The 18,851-nt window shown below is 41.5% G+C and overlaps 2 protein-coding genes and 1 non-coding gene across 4 annotated transcripts; 1 reads left to right on the top strand and 2 right to left on the bottom strand.

The window, feature by feature from the left end:
- Window positions 1-7,257: 7,257 nt before the first annotated feature.
- LOC142949866 (ras-related protein ORAB-1) lies at window positions 7,258-13,367 on the bottom strand. Of its 2 annotated transcripts, none has more exons than XM_076091717.1 (6): window positions 13,180-13,367; window positions 11,303-11,375; window positions 11,116-11,211; window positions 10,913-11,008; window positions 10,362-10,493; window positions 7,258-8,672 (listed from the first exon to the last, which is right to left on the bottom strand). In XM_076091717.1, the coding sequence occupies exons 1-6, from the start codon at window positions 13,191-13,193 to the stop codon at window positions 8,475-8,477; spliced, it is 609 nt and encodes a 202-aa protein (XP_075947832.1). In that variant the 5' UTR covers window positions 13,194-13,367; the 3' UTR covers window positions 7,258-8,474. The 2 variants fall into 2 exon arrangements, with proteins under 2 accessions (XP_075947832.1, XP_075947831.1); XM_076091716.1 differs by lacking the exon at window positions 13,180-13,367 and adding an exon at window positions 11,753-12,237.
- An 826-nt stretch (window positions 13,368-14,193) lies between these two features.
- LOC142949865 (E3 ubiquitin-protein ligase TRIM39-like) lies at window positions 14,194-17,745 on the bottom strand. The gene is made up of 2 exons (XM_076091715.1): window positions 17,429-17,745; window positions 14,194-16,426 (listed from the first exon to the last, which is right to left on the bottom strand). Exon 2 carries the CDS (start codon window positions 16,415-16,417, stop codon window positions 14,780-14,782), a length of 1,638 nt encoding a protein of 545 aa, XP_075947830.1. The 5' UTR covers window positions 16,418-16,426; window positions 17,429-17,745; the 3' UTR covers window positions 14,194-14,779.
- Window positions 17,746-18,513: 768 nt separating this feature from the next.
- trnaq-uug (transfer RNA glutamine (anticodon UUG)) lies at window positions 18,514-18,585 on the top strand. The gene has a single exon. It is a non-coding gene; the product is annotated as a tRNA-Gln (tRNA).
- Window positions 18,586-18,851: the final 266 nt, after the last annotated feature.

The raw sequence follows: 18,851 nt of genomic DNA, 5'->3' as shown, positions 1-18,851 counted from the left end.
TACATATTATGCGGCATAGCAATAACTTAATATATAGAATATATATTACTATATAATAATGAATATAATACTAATACTAAATACTGTATAGAACTGTGTTGAGAGGCAAATATGAAAACAAGTCTTTATTAAGAGAAAGCTAAAGCTTTTAGTTTGAAGGCCAAATGGACATCCTCATCTCACTGTGTTGCACTTGACGCAGCTCCTGCTGTGGCGTTCACAGCATACTGACAGAATAATGGTACAGTGTGGGACCTTTTGGAGACACATGGTACTTCCACACAGGAGGGCCCACTGAAGGGTTTGATGTGACTCACCTGCTACGGCCCCTGAAGAGTCACCTGGTTCCCACTGAACACCTGCAGGTATGGGAAATACTCATTAAACAGTAAAAGTCCCGTATTGAAAATGTTGAAAACTTCAGTAAAAGTATGTAAGTATAATCAGGAAAATGGAGAGAAATGGAAACGGACCTTGAACTTTGACCCCTCTTGCTTAAATATCTTCTGAGCAGGATTGTGGATCACGCTGGCTTGCATACTGCAAAATGCGACTAGATGTAGTAGAACATCCTGGTAATGTTGGTATACTGTATGTGACATACTGTATTGGGACATACTGAATGAATTACATGTTTTCTGATCTAGAAAGTCCACAAAAACAACGTACCGGATTGTCTTAATTCACAGTTTGTGGGTTCATAGGCACTCTAAATGTACGTGCACAAGAACTGAAAACATTATTCTTGATATGTCCCCTTTAAGTAAAAATAAATAGGATTTGGTTAAAAAACACACTTGATGTACATGTACGTCAAGTATTCTTTATACTACTGCAAACCATTCTTGGCAGCGCTTTTAATGGGGTTTTTATACATTTTAATTTCAATAATATGTTGTTGAACATAAGTCATAACATGGAAAAGAAAGGTTGTGCGTCACGAAACCTTGAAAGGTTCATCGGTGCGTCAGTGTTTCTAACAGTGTGGCCTGCTGCATCACTGAAACCAGGTCCGCCTCCCTCATGGTAGATAACCATCAGCTCCAGCCAGGATCACAGGTACACCACTGTTAACCTGCTGCTAACCGTACATTACACAGAATAGTCTCATTTAACAGGAGCTCTTACTTCAGCTCAGCTCCTGCAGAGTTTTCTGCCTGAGCGTCAGTCTGTTTATCCGTCTGACTGTTTTCTTGCTTCTGCTGCTGAGTGAAAAACCACAACTATGTGAAGCATTCCAGTTATTCAGTGTTGGACATCTCAGTAGTACTCACGCAGAGACAGCGAGCCCTTTCCTGTGACTCAACTGTGCTCGTTAAAAGTCAGAGGGAACACTCGGCCCAGACTACATTTATTCTCACAGCTTTTTTCTCTATAAAAGCTTTTTAATTTTAAACTTTATTAGCTCGGTTGTTGTCTTGCTGATCTATTAACACACTTAATTAGACAGTTACAACAGTGAGAAATACCCACATATCATTTAAGGAACATATAATAAAAGTTTTTTTTGTGTGTTTTGTTTAGTTGTTAGTTGTTTAGTTACTGTCTATATTTTGAGTTTTTGGAGGTCTAGTTTAGCTTTAGTTTAGTTCTGCTCGCAGCAAAAGAAAGACCCAGTCATGTTATTGCAGCGTGAATAAATGTATCAAATAATCTAAATGTTGGACTTGAAAGTACGCTGTATGTGTCATAATTGTACTCGTTTATTTGCACTATATTGTCAAGAACAAGTAGTTTGATTTTAAAGTAACTTTTGATGCACAGCTAACATTAGCCACCACTAGCTGCTGGTCCTACCAGACCAAGTAACAGCAGCAAAGAATGCCTTTTATCACTTATGAAATAACTTTTTGTGAGGGAATGATTGTGTTATTCCTTTTTAACTATGTTTTTAAATTACAGCACACCGTCCCTGCATTTGAGGAAAAGAGCAGAGTTGTGCCTTTAAGATTGCCACAGACCACCAGGGACCCTTTCAAATGCAGAATATGGATAATGTGGTAAAGCACAATCAGGTGCCAAACATGGTACAGCTAGTTCCCACTGATGGGGTCGTAGCTGCACAAATATTTTAATCACAGCTGCTGCACTTTTTTATTTCTAATTCCAAATATAGGACGCTGTTTAAATCCTGCTCGCGGTGAACTATCTGCACCCTGTGCTGACTGTTTTCATCCTCTAACTTGCGGATGTCCGCCAGCAGCTCGTCCCGACGTCACAGCTGACACTCGGTGGCTGAGGAGAGTGAAAACCGGTCGGACAAGTTCGACCAAACACACGCAGCAGCCGTTCTTTCATCTCCTCCCGCCGCAAAACAACGCTTCATTCTCCACTCAAACTCTCAAAGTTTGACGGGATCCTCCCGGTGCTGCCGCTGTTGGGTGATGTGCTGGTGAGGCCCGAGTTATAGGCAGAGCGTGACATAATTGCAGCCAGATGGGCAGAATAAAAAGAACCAGCAGCTGATCCCCATTAAATGAACATGTGAGATAAGATATCTGGATCACAAAGACAGATACAGAGAAGGAGGAACATGCAACGTACAGCAACTTGTATGTCAGTTTTCACATGGACATTTTACTGCACAAGTAGTACTTTTGATACTTCAAGTACATTGAGGTGATACCACCTCTGTACTTTTACTTAAAGGAACAGTGTGCAGCATTTCGGGGGATACATTAGCAGAAAGGGAACATCATATTCATAACTATGTTTTAATCACCTGAGACTAAGAGCCGGTGTGTTTTCATGATCTTAGAATGAGCCCTCCATATCTAATAAGGAGCGGGTCGTCTTCATGGAGTCCGCCATGTTTTCTACAGTAGCCCAGAAGGGACAAACCAATTCTCGAATTCTGCAACCACACCATTAAATACCACCAAATCCTACATACTGAATCTATTCATTAGGATTATGAATGCAGGACTTTTACTTTGTAGTACTTTTACATAACTGCATTGGTATTTTTACTTTAAGCCTAAGGCCCACTGATGACAGTATTGCAATATTTATATATTTGCAGTATTACGAACTGGGTGTCTGTGGCGTGATTCCCATAAAAAAATGCTGTATTACAGTTTTTCTCCATTGAATCCACACAAAAAGACTCCAGACTGATAAACTCTGAGCACAATTCCTTTTGTTTTCACTCTGACATCAATCCCCCACTCTTTTGGCCATGCACCATATAAATCATGCGAAGAAGGACAAACAGTGCTGTGAAAGTACAAGTACAGTGTGATTAGGACCTTCTGTTTACTCACTAAAGAGTTTGTGTGCTTAACTCAGCCTGTGAGTCTCCCCATGACAGACCGGTGGCTACTTCACCACAGCGTAAACCATGTTCAGGCAGCACACGCACCACTTCATGTTGACGTTATTGCCGTGGATATGAAAACCTCGTCTCTCCGGGAACTAAACCACCAAGAAAAGGTAATTCGAAGACGTGGATCCAGGTCCCAAACAGCCGACGGAGGTGGAAAGCAGGAAGAGTAACAGTCTGTGGTTTTAGAGAACTTCAAACACACTGCTGCTGTCAGGAGGAGAGGAGGTCAGCAAGGTGTTCCTGACACAGAGCAGAGGACTTTAACGGCTGCCATGGGTTGGACTGGACTATTCAGCACTGCTGGAAGAAGTAGGACGTTTACTTAAAGGACCAGTGTGTGGGGTTTAGTGACATCTAGTGGTGAGGTCGCAGATTGCAACCAACTACATACTCCTCCACTCACTCCTCCCTTTTCAAGGTGTGTATGGAATTAGGTCCAGCAATACGGCCTGGGCCTCCAGCAGCGTGGTGTCTGTGTTTGCTCCCAGCGGAACAGCAAGTCAAAGCTCTGCTCCTGGAGGAGGAGGAGGAGGAGGAGGAGGAGGAGGAGGAGCAGACGCTGCTGCTGCCGGGAGCTGAGCTCTCCTCCTCCCGCCGGAGCTTCTGACTGCAGGTTGAAGGCGCCAGCAAAACTGGACCCGGGTCTGCTGCTGGAGTCTGAGCTTAAGGAGTTTCTGGTGAACCTGCATGTCGTGATTTTGTCAGATTTTGTGCAGTGACGAGCAATAAGAATAACTAGAAATAGATGGTCTTGTTTACTTATGTTGGTCATATAGAGGCATCAGTATTAAACAGAGTTACTGCATTGATTATAAATGAGCTGCAAACAGGTTTTCAATCTGCTGTAAAACACAAAAAAACTCTCTGTGTACAGTGAAGGCAGCCGGAGAGAAACCTTTACATACACACACACACACACACACACACACACACACACACACAGCAGGCTATAGAGGAAGAGCCCGTCACATGTTTATGGGCTGAGTGAATGCCTTGGAGGATGTATGAGGATCACGTAAAGCAGAGTCAACAGCACACAAGAGTTCACGGCAGGTCTTGTTGTGCTTGACCTGAGCTCAGTCACACTTGAGTTTCCTCAGGGCGCTCGAGGTCCTTCTCCTTACTTTAGTGGCCCAGGACATTTCGTTCTAGATGTTTACCCCGTCTGATTCTCAAACCACATGACGGACTCAACGCTGTGTCATCCCATGTTGTAAATATGTCTTTTTGTATAATTTGTGTGCATTTTTTGAGCACATCTCTGGTAAACACAAGATTTAAAGCGGTGCTTTTGTGTGATTCTTTGTTGAGAAACTCAATTAGTCGCCAAGGAGTGTCTTTGGTTGAGGACAGCTCTACAATCGAATAAGTGATTCATGTACTTGTACAAACTGTCGGGTACATTAATTTATAACAAAATATCAGATTCGATTAACTCCTCGTATGTTTTGTCTGCAAGAAAATCTTTGTTTGTAACGTAACTAAAGCTGTCAGATCAATGTGAAGTAAAAGACTCAAGTACAAGTACCTCAACTTTGTACTTTCAACTAGTTTGTTCGTAGTGTGCTGCTGCTGTTAACGAGGTGTGTGTGTGTGTGTGTGTGTGTGTGTGTGTGTGAGTGTGTGTGTGTGTGTGTACTGACAGCTGTGTGACACTGCAGGGCTGGTTCTTTACAGCGAGCCATCGGACGGATCAGCTGGTGAGCAGCCGACTGACTGAGACTGAACTTCACACATGGACTCATAATAACCTCCCCCCCCCCCCCTCAGCAGCAGTGGGGTGAAAGACTTCGGCCTCTGCAGCTGTCACAAACCCCCCCCACTTCACCCCCCATCATCACCCAGCAACCAGCTACAACCTCAGCCGGCAAACAGACCCAGCTACTCAAACCATCCTCCTCCCCCCGTTCCACCACTGCTCCCTCCCATTCCTCCACACCAAAACATCTCTCTCTCTCTGTCTCTCTCTGTCTCTCTCTCTCTCTCTCTCACTCTCTCTCTCTCTCTGTCTCTCTCTCTCACTCTCTCTCTGTCTCTCTCTCTCTCTCACTGTGTGTTTTGTTTTGCAGCTGAAAGCAAACTGGGGGTTCAGCCCCACAAGAGAAGGGGGTTGGGGGCTCATGCTCCCTTTTTCTTTTTTAAAGCTTAATATAATCAGAGTGTGCTGGTTAATGAGGGAGGACGGCTTCACACAGAAAACACTCTTTATGAACACCAGCGGGACCAGCGGTGGAAGAAGTATTCAGATCTTTACTTCTGTTGAAGTACTAATACCACACTGTGAAAATACTCCACTACAAGTAAAAGTCCTGCATTCAAAAACTAAGTATTTAAGTATCCAAAGTAAAAGTATTTGTTGTGCAGTAGGTGCAAAAGGTGTACAAAGAACAGAGGGGCTCAAATTACAACACACACACACACACACACACAAAAAGGGAGAGCGACTTCATTCCCACAGCTCATAGTCAGTTGATGCTATATTAAGGTTCTGAATATCGTATAAAGAACCTTTAAGTACAATTTGATGCTAATACTTTTGTACCTTGAATGCACTTTTACTTGTAACAGTATTTCTACACTGTAGTATCACCACTTTTTATGATTTCTTCTCTTCGCCTCTGCTTTTCCCAGAGCTTTCAACCATATCACACCTTCTTCTTCTGCAGTCAGATGGAAATCCACAGCTCCTGAGCTCGCGTGACAACAGCAACACCAACGACTGTACACACTCCACCCGACTGCATGAATCACCGCTTTGTATGCAGACGCTGCCCTCAGCTGGTGTCGCGCTGTAACTCCACTTCACGCCACCGGGAGAGTTTAGTGTGTTGTTGTGTTTCACGTTGTTGTGTGTTTAAGTACATGACGTAATGAAGTAAGAGCAGGAACGTGAAGGTGCATTCAAAGCCCTAAAGGACTCTCCAAGTCTATTTTCATACAAGACCCACTGTGTGCTGTAAACATTCATTTTGTTATATATTATACTGTTTTATGTAATTATTAAATACTTATTATTTCTATATTTTATCTTATATTCCATGTTATATTATAGTTTTATTACATTATATTTGTTGTATTTCTATAATACAAACAAAAAGAATATAAGTATAATACTATTATGGAGTACGCTGTTGTACTAGATGGTATCAGAGCCAGTACTTCTCCATTAGGTTATTAGTTTACGCTGCAACAAAATATTAAAATAACTTGTATTCGCTCACGAGTTTAAATAAAAGATCTTAGACTTTTACTTGTCACACTAACGGGCTTATTCCTCTACCAAAGTTACCCAGCTAAATACAACCTTTCTCAAGACAAATGAGAAAATGATTTGTATTTTGTGGCATCATTTTTTTAATCCGTTAATAAACCGGCCTTTAACGCTTTATGAAATACTATTATCTTGAAAAACGTGCACGTGCGATTAGACTAAACCAATGTGGGATTTATGATAATGTGCTATTTAAATAGAACTTGACTTTGAGAGGACGTGGAGCTCCTTTCACGTTTAATTATGTTTGCTGATTTTTCATTGTGCCGTATTGTGCAGACTGTCCCTTTGTGTGGGTGGACATGTTTGCACCTTTGCATTTGTTCGTATGCGTTAATTATGTAGTATGGATTCAAATTTCCTCTCTACTTTTTTCTCGTCGTTTTAACGAGCAGAGAAAATGTCCCGTCAGTTCTTCTGACTGATTTAATAAACAAGAATAGAAACTTTAAAACTGAAATGTGACTTTCTAACTTCAGGGTGAAGTGTAACTTTGAGAGCCTAAATGAATCGTTGCATATTTCCGTTGGAGTTGGAGGAAAAACTGTGTCAAGCTGCAGAAATCTAGGCCAAAGATCATCATTCCTCTCAGCTTACCGGACAACAAGTGTGAAGAAAGTGAGCACAAGGACAAAAAAATAACAACACCATGAGGCACAGCAGTTATCAAAGATCTCCTTCATTGTTTAATAGTCGACATCGTGCCACAAAAATGTCATGTCCGCAGCCACAAATCACGTGCCGAGATTACTAATTCCATCTATGCATCATGTCATTCGCTTGCTTCTCTACACAATTTGCAAATCACTTCTTACATTTATGTATAAATATATACAGTTTATAGATTATTCTCGAGCTGGGATGGTGGTTTTTCCGTTTCTCCTGTTGCGGTTGTGCTGTCGGTTGAGGAACATTAGCAGAGAAAACACACGCGGCTGAACGTCACGTCTCCCAATGCAGCACATGCTTATTGTATCGTGAAGACCCAGCAGAGCACACAGAGAGCCGAATATAGATATACACAGGAATGTTGACTATCATACAATGTGGATTCTTTTAGCAAGAAGTCACGACTGTGGGCATACGAGGGGAACACGCCGACAACACAAGAGCACCGAAGGCATAAATGTCATGTGAATCTCCTGCCACAAAGGCACTGGCACATCGTTTTTTTTTTTTTTTTAAGGGGCGACACTGTGAAGTTGGGAGCAGGCGACGTAACCGGTTTCCTGTCGAGCAGGACGCCACTCGCTCACATGCACCCGAGGGGACCATGTGAACTGATCTGAACGTGCATGATGCTGGTTTTAAGCATGTGCTTCATTTGAAGAGCTTACCGATTCGTATATGTGAGGAGATTCAGGGCCAAAGTCACGCTGCTATCTACAGCGAAATAAAAGACAACTGTGTGTGTGTGGGGTGGGGGGTTCCTCTGTTTTTTTTTTTGAAAAGTGACTCATTTAGCAAACTCAAAAGGAAGAGCAGGGGCAAACAAAAACAAAACAAAAAGAAGAAGAAAAGCTGAATACGTGTGTTTTCTTTCATTGGTTAACTTCACACACTGTTAAAATTGTATACATTTAGTTTTTTTTCCAGTATGAGTGTGTTTTGGTAAAGTAAGAACAGAAAAAAATAAATGAACCGCCCAGCGTGTTCGGTGGGTGTGGATGGGCTTACCGTCCTATTGCTGACTCTGAAGGGTGGGATGGGAATCTGGTGTAACTGCGCACACACTTACAAACCGGTCCACTCAAAGTCTTCCTCCTCCGTCTTTCCCTCCCTCCCTCCCTCTCTCTCCCTGTGGAGCATGGTAACATTGAGACTGGTCGTGGGCTCGGGGGGGGGGGATGGAGTCGGGGCGTGGCTGTTTTCAGGGTCTCAGCAACAGCCTCCGGACGAGGTGTTGACTGGCTTGCTCTGGATCTTCACGTTGGACTTCTCCGAGGATCCGGCCGTGGCCCCGGGGCCCATCCTCTTCTTGATCTCGGCCGCCATGGTCATGAAGGCTTGCTCCACGTTGGTGGCGCTCTTGGCGCTCGTCTCCAAGAAGGGGATGCCCAAGTTGTCGGCAAATTCCTGGTGAGCAAAAAAAGGAGGATTTAAGTCAATTTAATTCCATGACAACAAACTATCAGCTGAGGAAGGTCATGTGACAAGACTGAAAGCTCCATATTCATCTGCAACGTCCTCTGTAGCTCCGTATCGTCACATTCTAAGCCCGCCCACTTTGTAGCCGTCCAATAAGATGCGAAGGATTTGATTTAAATCCCTCTCGTAACTGTGCACCGCTCAAATATTCAGTTTCACTGAGGAATAAATACGTCACACTAAAGTTAAAGACGCTTAATGGCAGGTAATATTCTGACCCAAGACAATCTTGTCCACTTAAAAAAAAAAAAGGTCCACTTGCTTTCTTTTGCCCAGAGCTTTCAGCCGAATCTCACAGTCTTCTTTAGCCGTCATGGGAAGCAAACACGGCTGTGTGAGATACAGTTGAAAGCTCCAGCAACGGATACAAAGTGGACCTCGAGTTAAAGGAATAGTTTTCAGGAGTGATGCGCGGGTCAGGATTTGTTATTACCTGGACCCGCCCGACTTGTTATGAGAGCCGATCCACATCGCCTGACCCGCAAAAATACGCCTTCATCAACCACCCAAACTCGGCCCACAATCCACCATGTTGTGCATTATTGTAGCACAACTGTCAGGACTGAGACGAGCGGACTTGAGCGGCGTGTGTGTGTGTGTGTTTGAGAAAGAGACAGAAAAGGGAAGAGGAGGATTATTGCGATGCCACGTTTCAGTAAGTTATTAATAACATATGCTGCTTTGTCAATTTTTGACCCGCCCGCCTGAAACGCGTGATATTTTCTAGTCAGCTCACTTGAACCCGACCGCGAGCCCCGCGGGTATGCATGTCGGCCCGCTCGGTCCTTATGCTAAGCTAAGCTAACTGGCTGCAGGGTAATGTTGACCGTACAGACATGAGAAGAGTGAATAACAAAGAAATGATCCGGATGTCTTGAGCATCATTTTCATACACACTGGACCTCCACCAGTCTGCTAATAAAGCACTGACCAAGCGGTGTGTGCAGCCATGTTTTGAACACACTGAGCATATAAACGGACAACTATTCGTCACTCTTGAAATCTATTGTAACCATCACAGGGCTGGACGATATGGCCACAGATATACTATCGCAATACAGGTCATTTCATATCTCGATAACTGTACATATTTCTATAGGTATTTTGTTTATTTATAAAGTTATAAATCAGTCCTATAAGCAGAGGAGGCAGACGGAGCCTTTAAGATTTGCTTAGGACCTGGTGTATGTTTAAATTTCTTGTTATTAGAAAATGTTAGTTGAAATGGTTCACCTTTAACCTCAGCTTGGAGTGGGTGGGATCAGTACACACGGACCAAAATGACTTTGCAATGAGCAAGTCAATGCTTGTTTAAATATAAATGTAGAACCTAAATATGGCTCCTATCATACGAGGTGGCTCTAAACTTCTAAACAGACCACACAGCTGTCTGACCAGCAGCTGGATGCTCAGTCGCTTACAAGCTGATGTTTTCCAAAATAAAAACCTCTACTCATCAGAATTCCAAGGCTATGAGCGTGAGACCACAGTGGCAGGAAAGAACAGACGGCTGACAGTCAGCAATTTATTATCTCATTAGAAACTGTTACACTGACAGTTTAACCCCTTTTTAACAAAAGGTCCTCACAGACGTGAGTTCACACGCCGTCCACTCACCTTAGCTGTGGTGTAATCGACAACCTTCTTCGTTGTGAGGTCACACTTGTTGCCTACTAGCAGCTTGTTGACGTTCTCGCTGGCGTAGCGGTCGATCTCCTGTAGCCACTGTTTGACATTATTGAAGGACTCCTGAGGAAGGTAGAAAAATAAGAACTTGATCCACACGACGTCAGCTGACACTGACAAAAGAAATGTCAGTGCAGAAAAGGCAACGGTATGTTTTACGGTCATTTAGACTGAATGTCTTCATTCCAACGTTTGTCCACAAGAGAAAAGTTTACTTTTACACGATTAACGATCAAATTTAAGTACCTGTGTATAGCTTTACATTATATATCTATGAGTAGTTCTTATGTTGTTACTTCCTTGGCTCTCTCTTTGTATCTTTATCTGGTTTGTTTCGTGTGCCGCTTCGACACTTAATTGCCCATAAAGTTATTAAATACTCATTAGAATTACTCTGGGACTAGATGACGACTGGGCGTTGTAGTTTTTTTTAAAGGACACAACATTAAAGCAAACGCTATTCGTCCTGGAGAAGCACTGACCTGATCCGTCACATCGTAAACCACTATAATGCCGTGAGCTCCTCTGTAGTAACTGGACGTGATGGTGCGGAACCGTTCCTGGCCGGCCGTGTCCCACTGAGAAAGCAAAGCGGAGCTCGTCAGTCCAAACCGACACAAACATTCTCCAAAGTTTATCACAGACTTATCCATTTACTGCTCCATTACACGACGTTCCTCCTTACAATCTGAAGTTTTATGGTCTTTCCGTCCAGCTCGATGGTCCTGATCTTGAAGTCCACGCCGATGGTACTAATGTAGCTCTCTGTGTACGTGTCATCCTAGGATAAAACACACACACACACGTCAGCCATCACAGCGCTGACAAGGACAGACGTAAAAGCCTGTTGTGCAACAGTGGACGACACTTACTGCAAACCGGAGAAGGAGACAAGACTTTCCGACACCAGAATCACCGATCAGGAGCAGCTTGAATAAATAGTCACTGTGACAGAGGAGGAAAATGAACATTACAAAAGTAATTATGAATAACAGTCAAAAAACATGCAAGGTACAAAATCACACAATAGTAGGCCTGTTAGACTAAATCTTTTTGTGCTTCATCAGTCAATTAACTTCGTCATTGAATGTTTGGTCAGATTCTTACACATATTGTTTTCTCATCTGATCATTTGTACAGTTAATTATTGGATTGATGTTCTTGAGTAGTTTGTATTACTTTGTTAAATGTTAAAAAAATGTGCGTAGAAAATGTGTTAATGCTCAGATATGTGAATTATTTATATACAATATATATATATATATATATATATATATATATACACACACACACATCTACATGTATAGTTGTTAATGTTTTACCTTTGTTGTTTCTCCTTGTTTTTAGGAGTGTGTCTATTTCTGTGTAAGTACATCGAGGGCAACCAAACACCGGAGTCAAATTCCTTTGATGTGTTAACAAACTTGGCCTATAAAGCTAATTCTAATTGAATTAATTTGTAAATTGATAGAAGATAAATCATCAACAATAGTGTTAACGGTTTATCGTTTAGGTTTCTCAGATTCAGCGTAATTGTAAAAGGTGAACTGCATATATTTGGGTTTTGGACTGTTGGTTGGTCAAACTAATCCTGAATTTTTACAGAGTAAACAACTAATCCATAATCGAAACAAACATTGGATTTATTCATATTATAAGTATTCGTTAGCTACAGAACTTTAGCAGTGGTGGAACTGAACTAAGTATATTCACTCAAGTACTGTACTTAAGTAGGATTTTGGTGTACTTTTACTTTACTTGAGTATTTCCCTTTCATGCTGCTTTATATTTCTAATCCACTACATCTGAGAGGTAAACATTGTCCTCTTCACTGCACTACATTTACTTAACAACTTAAGTTGCTTTGTAGATTTAGATCATTAACAAAAATAAACACATAGGTATGTTATATACTATAGGTTAAACTACCCAGCAGTATATAAAGTGATTAAAATAGTGTGCACCTTTAGCTGCACGTTAAAGTGATGAACACATGAATGCAGTGACGATAATAGTATAATGTGAAAGTGTAGTGGGCCACTCTGCATAATGAGTACTTTTACTTTCGGTACTTTAAAATGCATTTTGATGCCAATACTTAAACGATTTTTTTGAATGCAGGACTTTTTGTTTGTAAACAGTAAACGACTGATCCAATTAATCCATATGTATGACGTCATCTAACTTAACTCCACATCATCATCATCAGGAGAGCAAATTCAGCCACTTCCTGTTTGCGGGTGAATCACTTTACAATGAAATTAAACGATAAACCTAAAACCAGATGAGTTGAGATTCATCGATTGGCTTCGTGATTACCGAACTATCAAACTGTCACTATGTGTCTTAAGTGTCAATTACAAAATCCTCCACAGTGTCCGGTATACGTAGCTACTCCCGTTAGCTGACCTACTAGCTACTAAATGCTACTTCCATCTAAAGTTATCACAACTGGGCTTACACAACATTGTTGACGTGCTACACGAATACTTAGTTGATTTAATCGGCGTTATATTGACCAGACAGCTGCTGACAAACGTTGAGTTGATAAATATCAACGCTGTCATTCGATAGTGCGTACATGGTACCACAGCAGTTAGCTTAGCACTGAAAGACAAAGCAGCTGACGTTCATTTTGTACGGTGTGCTAAGCTAACGTTAGCTTAGCCGGAGAAGCTAACGTTAGCTTAGCTTCTCCGGCTAAGCTGACAGCTCAACCGGACCTGTCAATATCGAAATTTGTACTTACTATTCGGGATTCATCGTTGGACTACAGATTATAAACTGCTGTTACTGTGAATACAGCTGGTACTTCGTCGTAGATTAACCTTAAAGCTGGCAGTGTGTAGTGAAGAAAAGACGCCGTTTTTTTTCGTTACGAACTGGCTAAACTGGTTGTCGCAGCCAGAACAGCATAATCGAATCAAATATGGCTGTCAGCAATACCGAACCCGGAAATACCAGAGGATATGAATCATGGGTAGTGTAGTCTTGTGGCAATGGGCGTTTACCATCGATGTATGCTTGTAAAAAGTCCTACATTCAAAATGATGAAGCCTACAATTAGGTAAAAATCATGATTTTATCAGGATTTATTTTATATCCAATTACAACTAATAATTATTGTAATTCTGGCACACTCTGCAGATTATTTCCCCCTTAAATCAAGTTAGTTTGTTTGTGAAAATAGTTTGAAATCACATCAAAATTAACCAGAGCCCAAAGTGACAGCTTCACAATGTTTGTTTTGTCCGACCAACAGGCCGAAAACCTCGACATTATTACTGAAACATTACAATTATTACCATTATTAAAAGAAAAAGCAGCACATCTTCACATTTGAGAATCTGGAAACAATGAAAGGTTTTTGCATTAAAAAATATCTTCAGTTATTATCAATCCAATCAATTTACAAAGTAACTGGTAACTCAAGCTGGTAGATAAAAGTAGTGGAGTACAATATTTCCATCTGAAATGTGGAGTAGAAGTATAGGGCTGTCAAGTGACACTAGCAGCCATATTAGATAACATTTGATGAAAACGTTGACACTGAAACAGACAGTAATGTGCAGCAAAACCCAAACTAGGAGCTCAAAGAGGCCAAGAAGGTTAGTAGAGCTGCAGAGATGGTGATGTGTCTCACTATCATTTCAATATTATGAGCGAAGCCTATAGACATATTTATAAGTGGAGATTTTACATAAATACATTTTGGGCTTTGTAATGAGTTTGACATAAATAATTCAAGTGCATAAAAAACAACTCAAGATTTTTCCATTTGATTTTATTTCTTTCTAAAAAGATATAGTATAATAAAGAAAAATAAATTGGATTTTAAATGAACACTGATCAGACAATTAAAAGTACTGTATGTGTAGATTTGCAACCTCAAGAACTTTAATGGATCATTGCTTCTGTGGAAATTCATTCCATGATTTGTTGGCACTCTTGCTAAAAGCTTTTGCAGTATTAAATGTAGATGACATCTAACACATTATTAAAACTATACGGAACGTATGCTGTCTGAAATATGCAAAGCCAAGAAAACATCATTTTAGGATACACCTTCACATACAGTGGGAATATTCTAAATATAATCTGATACACTTTTCAAGTCACTTCCAGACACATTTGTGGGTCTCTCAGGGTTAGCAGAGATGAAATAATCAGCATGGAGAAATGTATGTCTTGCAGCAGTGAGTAACAGTGTGTGGGATACATTGGAGAAAAACAAAAAGCAATGAGCAAATCAATCAGATAAAAAGACATTATACACTGAGCATTACAGATGATTATGTTCTCTTACTGAACATTGATCGTTTTCATGCATAATCAAATAATTTGTCTGCTTAGTGCCATTGATTGATAGGAGAGATGATCAGAGGGGTGGAGTTTTTACCACCATCATTAGGACAAGGACCAAAGTACGGGTAGAGTTTCTCAGTGAAGGAGCAGCCAGTAAAGCAATACATCAGAGCTGCACCATCTACGTGATAGAAAGAAACTAGACCCTCGTCATAATCCACAAACACCCCCACCTTCTGAGGCCTCCATTTCAGACGGAGATAGACATCAGGACCAGCAAAAGCTTTGTACCCATTTTCATTTCTCAAACATATCGTCCAGTAACCATCCTGAGGACTCAGCTGGATGTTCTCTTTCCTGTTGATCGACTCTCTGGCCACTCCTAAAGTCCATTTAGTCTTCCCTGTAACTTGAACCTCATAGTAAAGTCTCCCTGAAGAGATACTCTGCTTTCCAAAGACACACATACATTTAGAAAATCTCTCTGGGTTGTCTGGGAGATTCTTCTTTTCATCACGATGATTCACTTGTTTCCCATCATCAGAAAGACTGAGTTCAGGATGAGCTGTGTCAGGATCAAGAATCACATTTCTGGCGTATTGTTGGACCCACTTCAGCTCAGCTGTAACACACTCGGTAATCCTTGCACTGAGTGTCTCCTCCAGCTGAGACACAGCTCTCACCACCGTCCCTCTGTATGACGCTGCATGGATGCTGACTTCTGTCCAGTCTTTGGTGGGTGGAGCAACTTTCAGGGATGGGAAGCTTTGGAGGAGATGGAGGTGGTCTTCAGAGAGTGAGAGCTGCTCTACCTCCATGCTTCTCTTCTTCAGCTCAGAGATTTCCTGTTCCAGCTCTTTGATAAAGTCTTCCGCCTGTTTCTCTGTCGTTCTCTGCTTCTCTTCAATTCTCTCAATGACCTCGTTCATGCCTCTCTCGACAGACTCCATCAGGATTGTGAAGATTTTAACACCTTCTGCTATCTCTGTGTCTGCGTTTTCCTTGCTGAGGTTGAGTAACCATTTGATCTTCTGTATCCTTACTTGTCTCTCCTGGATCATCTGCTGAATTTCAGCACCTGTCCTCTCTACCTCTGCCTTCTTTTCGTCATATTCGTCTCTCAGAGGAACAACATCATGCGTCTTGTGGTCTAAAACAGTGCAGAGCATGCAGACACATGTCTGGTCGGTCTTACAGAACAGCTCCAGAGGTTTATCGTGCTTCGTACACATCCTGTCTTCCAGGTTCTCCACAGGGTCGATCAGCTGATGTCTTTTCAGGCCTGACATTGTCAGATGAGGCTTCAGGTGAGTCTCACAGTAGGAGGCCAGACACACCAGGCAGGACTTCAGGGCCTTCAGTTTGGTTCCAGTACAGAAGTCACAGGGAACTTCTCCTGGTTTGGACTCTTGTTGCTCTGAGCTGCTGGTTTTCTGTTGAGCTTCCTCTCTGAACTGAGCAACCATCTCAGAGATGAAGGTGTTGATGAGAAGTTCAGGTTTTGTGGTAAACATCTCTTTACACATGGGACACTTCCATGGGACACTGACATTCCAGTGTTCAGTAATGCAGTTTTTGCAGAAGTTGTGTCCACATGATGTGGTGACTGGATCAGTGAAGACATCCAGACAGATGGAGCACAGGAACTGATCTTCAGATAGTAGACAACTGGCTGCAGCCATGTCTTCACACTGGGAACACAAGTGAAAGTGGGAAAAAATAAATAAGTTGAATTTGCAAGAAAAGATGAACATCCACAAGGAAGGAAAACAGACAGCGCAAATTAAATATTTATTAAAAAACAAACGAAGACTGAGCCAGGCTAACTACCAAAAGAGGTGGAACCAAGTCCCTGTTTTAAAATGTAGTAGAAGACAGGCAAGTCCCAAGCTTAACATTTGTGATTCAAGTCTTTATGAAGGCTGTAATGTTGTTTACTACAGTTAATGCTATTGCAAAAAGTAAACACCAACAATATCAAAATTACTTGTATATTGGTACAGTGTATTCACACCATATTGTCCTGAAAACATTTATAAAAAGAGGTGCTCTTCTTGAATTCAAGTACTAGACATTTAAATGTTATTATTCATTTACAACAGCAGGTGGCACTTGTGAATAAAAGGTTTGACTGGATTAAGTACACTCAGTTTACAACTCCAGTGACAAAGAGAGATGTGCAGCTGTTCTGGCGTCGGAAAACAACAACTCCAACAAGATGAAAAAAGCTATATTGTCACCGCAAACAGTTTAATTTTTTTTTACTTAACTGCATCTAGGGAAGTGTTCAAGAACACAGCCACTGGTGCATCTGAATGATGTATGGTATTAAATGGTATTTTTCAGTAACAAGATCTTAAGAAAACAACATCAGTTGAACCATTTACTTCACAAGAGGTTCATGTCAAAGGCAACGTTAGAGTTAATGCTGGTTGATGAAAAAGGGGAAGGACGACCACACCCAAAGTTTCTCTCAGCTGCTTGACAGAAGACAACATTAAAAAGTGAAGAAAGTTGCCAACATTGATAATAATTAATTAATTAAATTAATTAAAAACTAATAATAGCTAATTATTTGGTGTTTCCCATACTTCACTAAATGAAAGGACACATTCAAAATATATTGGGAGCTCATATGTGTGGCACAGATTTTTTTTTTCACTTTAACAGTAAATATTATCAGTTGTACTCACCAGTGAGAGACCAGTCAGAGACCCTGCAATGTTGAGGAGAAAGGCCTGAGGTACTCTTGAAGTTTTCTTCAGAGAAAAAGAAAGAGACTCAGCTCGACTTCAGCTCTACTTCGCTCTGACAAACTTTCAGTTTCGTTTGAGGAGGTTTAGTCGACCGCTGCCTCTTTCTGCTATTTATACAGAAAGTAAACACTTGCTAGTAGACTTTCCTGTCAGGCAGCATAATGATCCCGCCTCTTTTGGTGGGGGAGGCACATCTTAAACACCAGTGGGCGTTTAACCTAAATCTTAACAGGAGTTGAAAGGATTGTATGTAGATGGATGTAGTTTAATCTCGAGGAAAAGGCTGCCCAAGCCTTCCCTTTTTATTTTTCTCCTCTTCTTACTGCAGCTTCGTTGCTGACATATTGTTGCCTCCCTCAGGTCTGGACATGATTTTAGTAACTTAATCTTGGCCCAAGATTAGTTTCACTTTTTGGAGACCAAACACCAAAGATGTGCAACGGTATAGTTCAGTCATAACCTCTGTCCACCAGCCTCAAATAGACTAGTGCAGTGATTTTCAACCACTGTGCAGTGGCTGCCGGTAACGTTAGCTAGCTTGTCAGCTACTAACGTCACGTAACTTAACCGACCATTGATGTTGTTTTAACATTTATATCGGTGATATTTGAGTGAGGTGAAACCCAATACTGACATCTAAAAGTGAATGCTGCCGCTTCTCCCCCTGCCACTTTACTGGTAGCCATGTTGATTGAAATCAAATCTTCATCGGCACGCAATGAATCTTGGGATATGGTGGGCCGTGAAGGATCCATGAGTTGTGTCCTCCGAATCTGGGAAACGAAGGCACCATTTGAAGGAGTCTTCGAAATGGGACAGCCGCTGTGACGCAATCGGTCTACAAATGTAGTCTCCGAAGGATGCGGCCGCTGGATTGGGACACAGCTATTGTCTGTAGACTTTCAGAACAATGGCTTGAGTGTCCGTTCATCGGTGTAAAGTTAGCCTGTCTGTTTAAAGCATTATCTAAGTGTGTTCAACTGCGGTCACCTGGTCATCAGTTGTATTGTGATACATTTAGTGGTTTCATGGTGTAATGGTTAGCACTCTGGACTTTGAATCCAGTGATCTGAGTTCAAATCTCAGTGGAACCTGAATTTACACAATAACTAACAGTTGTCTGTGCAATATCCTAAGTGTTCTCCCTCCTACACCCAAGGCAGTAGTAGTTGAAATACTAAACCGTGTGTTACCTGTTGTTCTTGTGTGTGAATGCAGCCATGGCAGGAGTGTGTGTGCTCCTGTAGCCCTCTCTGTTTCTGGATTGTAAGAATTTGTCTTTTTGAATGATTTCATACAAACGGAGTAGCTCAGTAAGTCAGTCAGCAAGGACGCTGGAAGTCAGTCAGAGTCGGGGGTG

Source organism: Anarhichas minor, unplaced genomic scaffold (assembly GCF_050575085.1).
Source record: "Anarhichas minor isolate MPS153535 unplaced genomic scaffold, ASM5057508v1 ptg000014l, whole genome shotgun sequence".
NCBI classification, from domain to species: Eukaryota; Metazoa; Chordata; class Actinopteri; order Perciformes; family Anarhichadidae; genus Anarhichas; species Anarhichas minor.
This window is presented reverse-complemented; position numbering and strand designations above follow the sequence as displayed.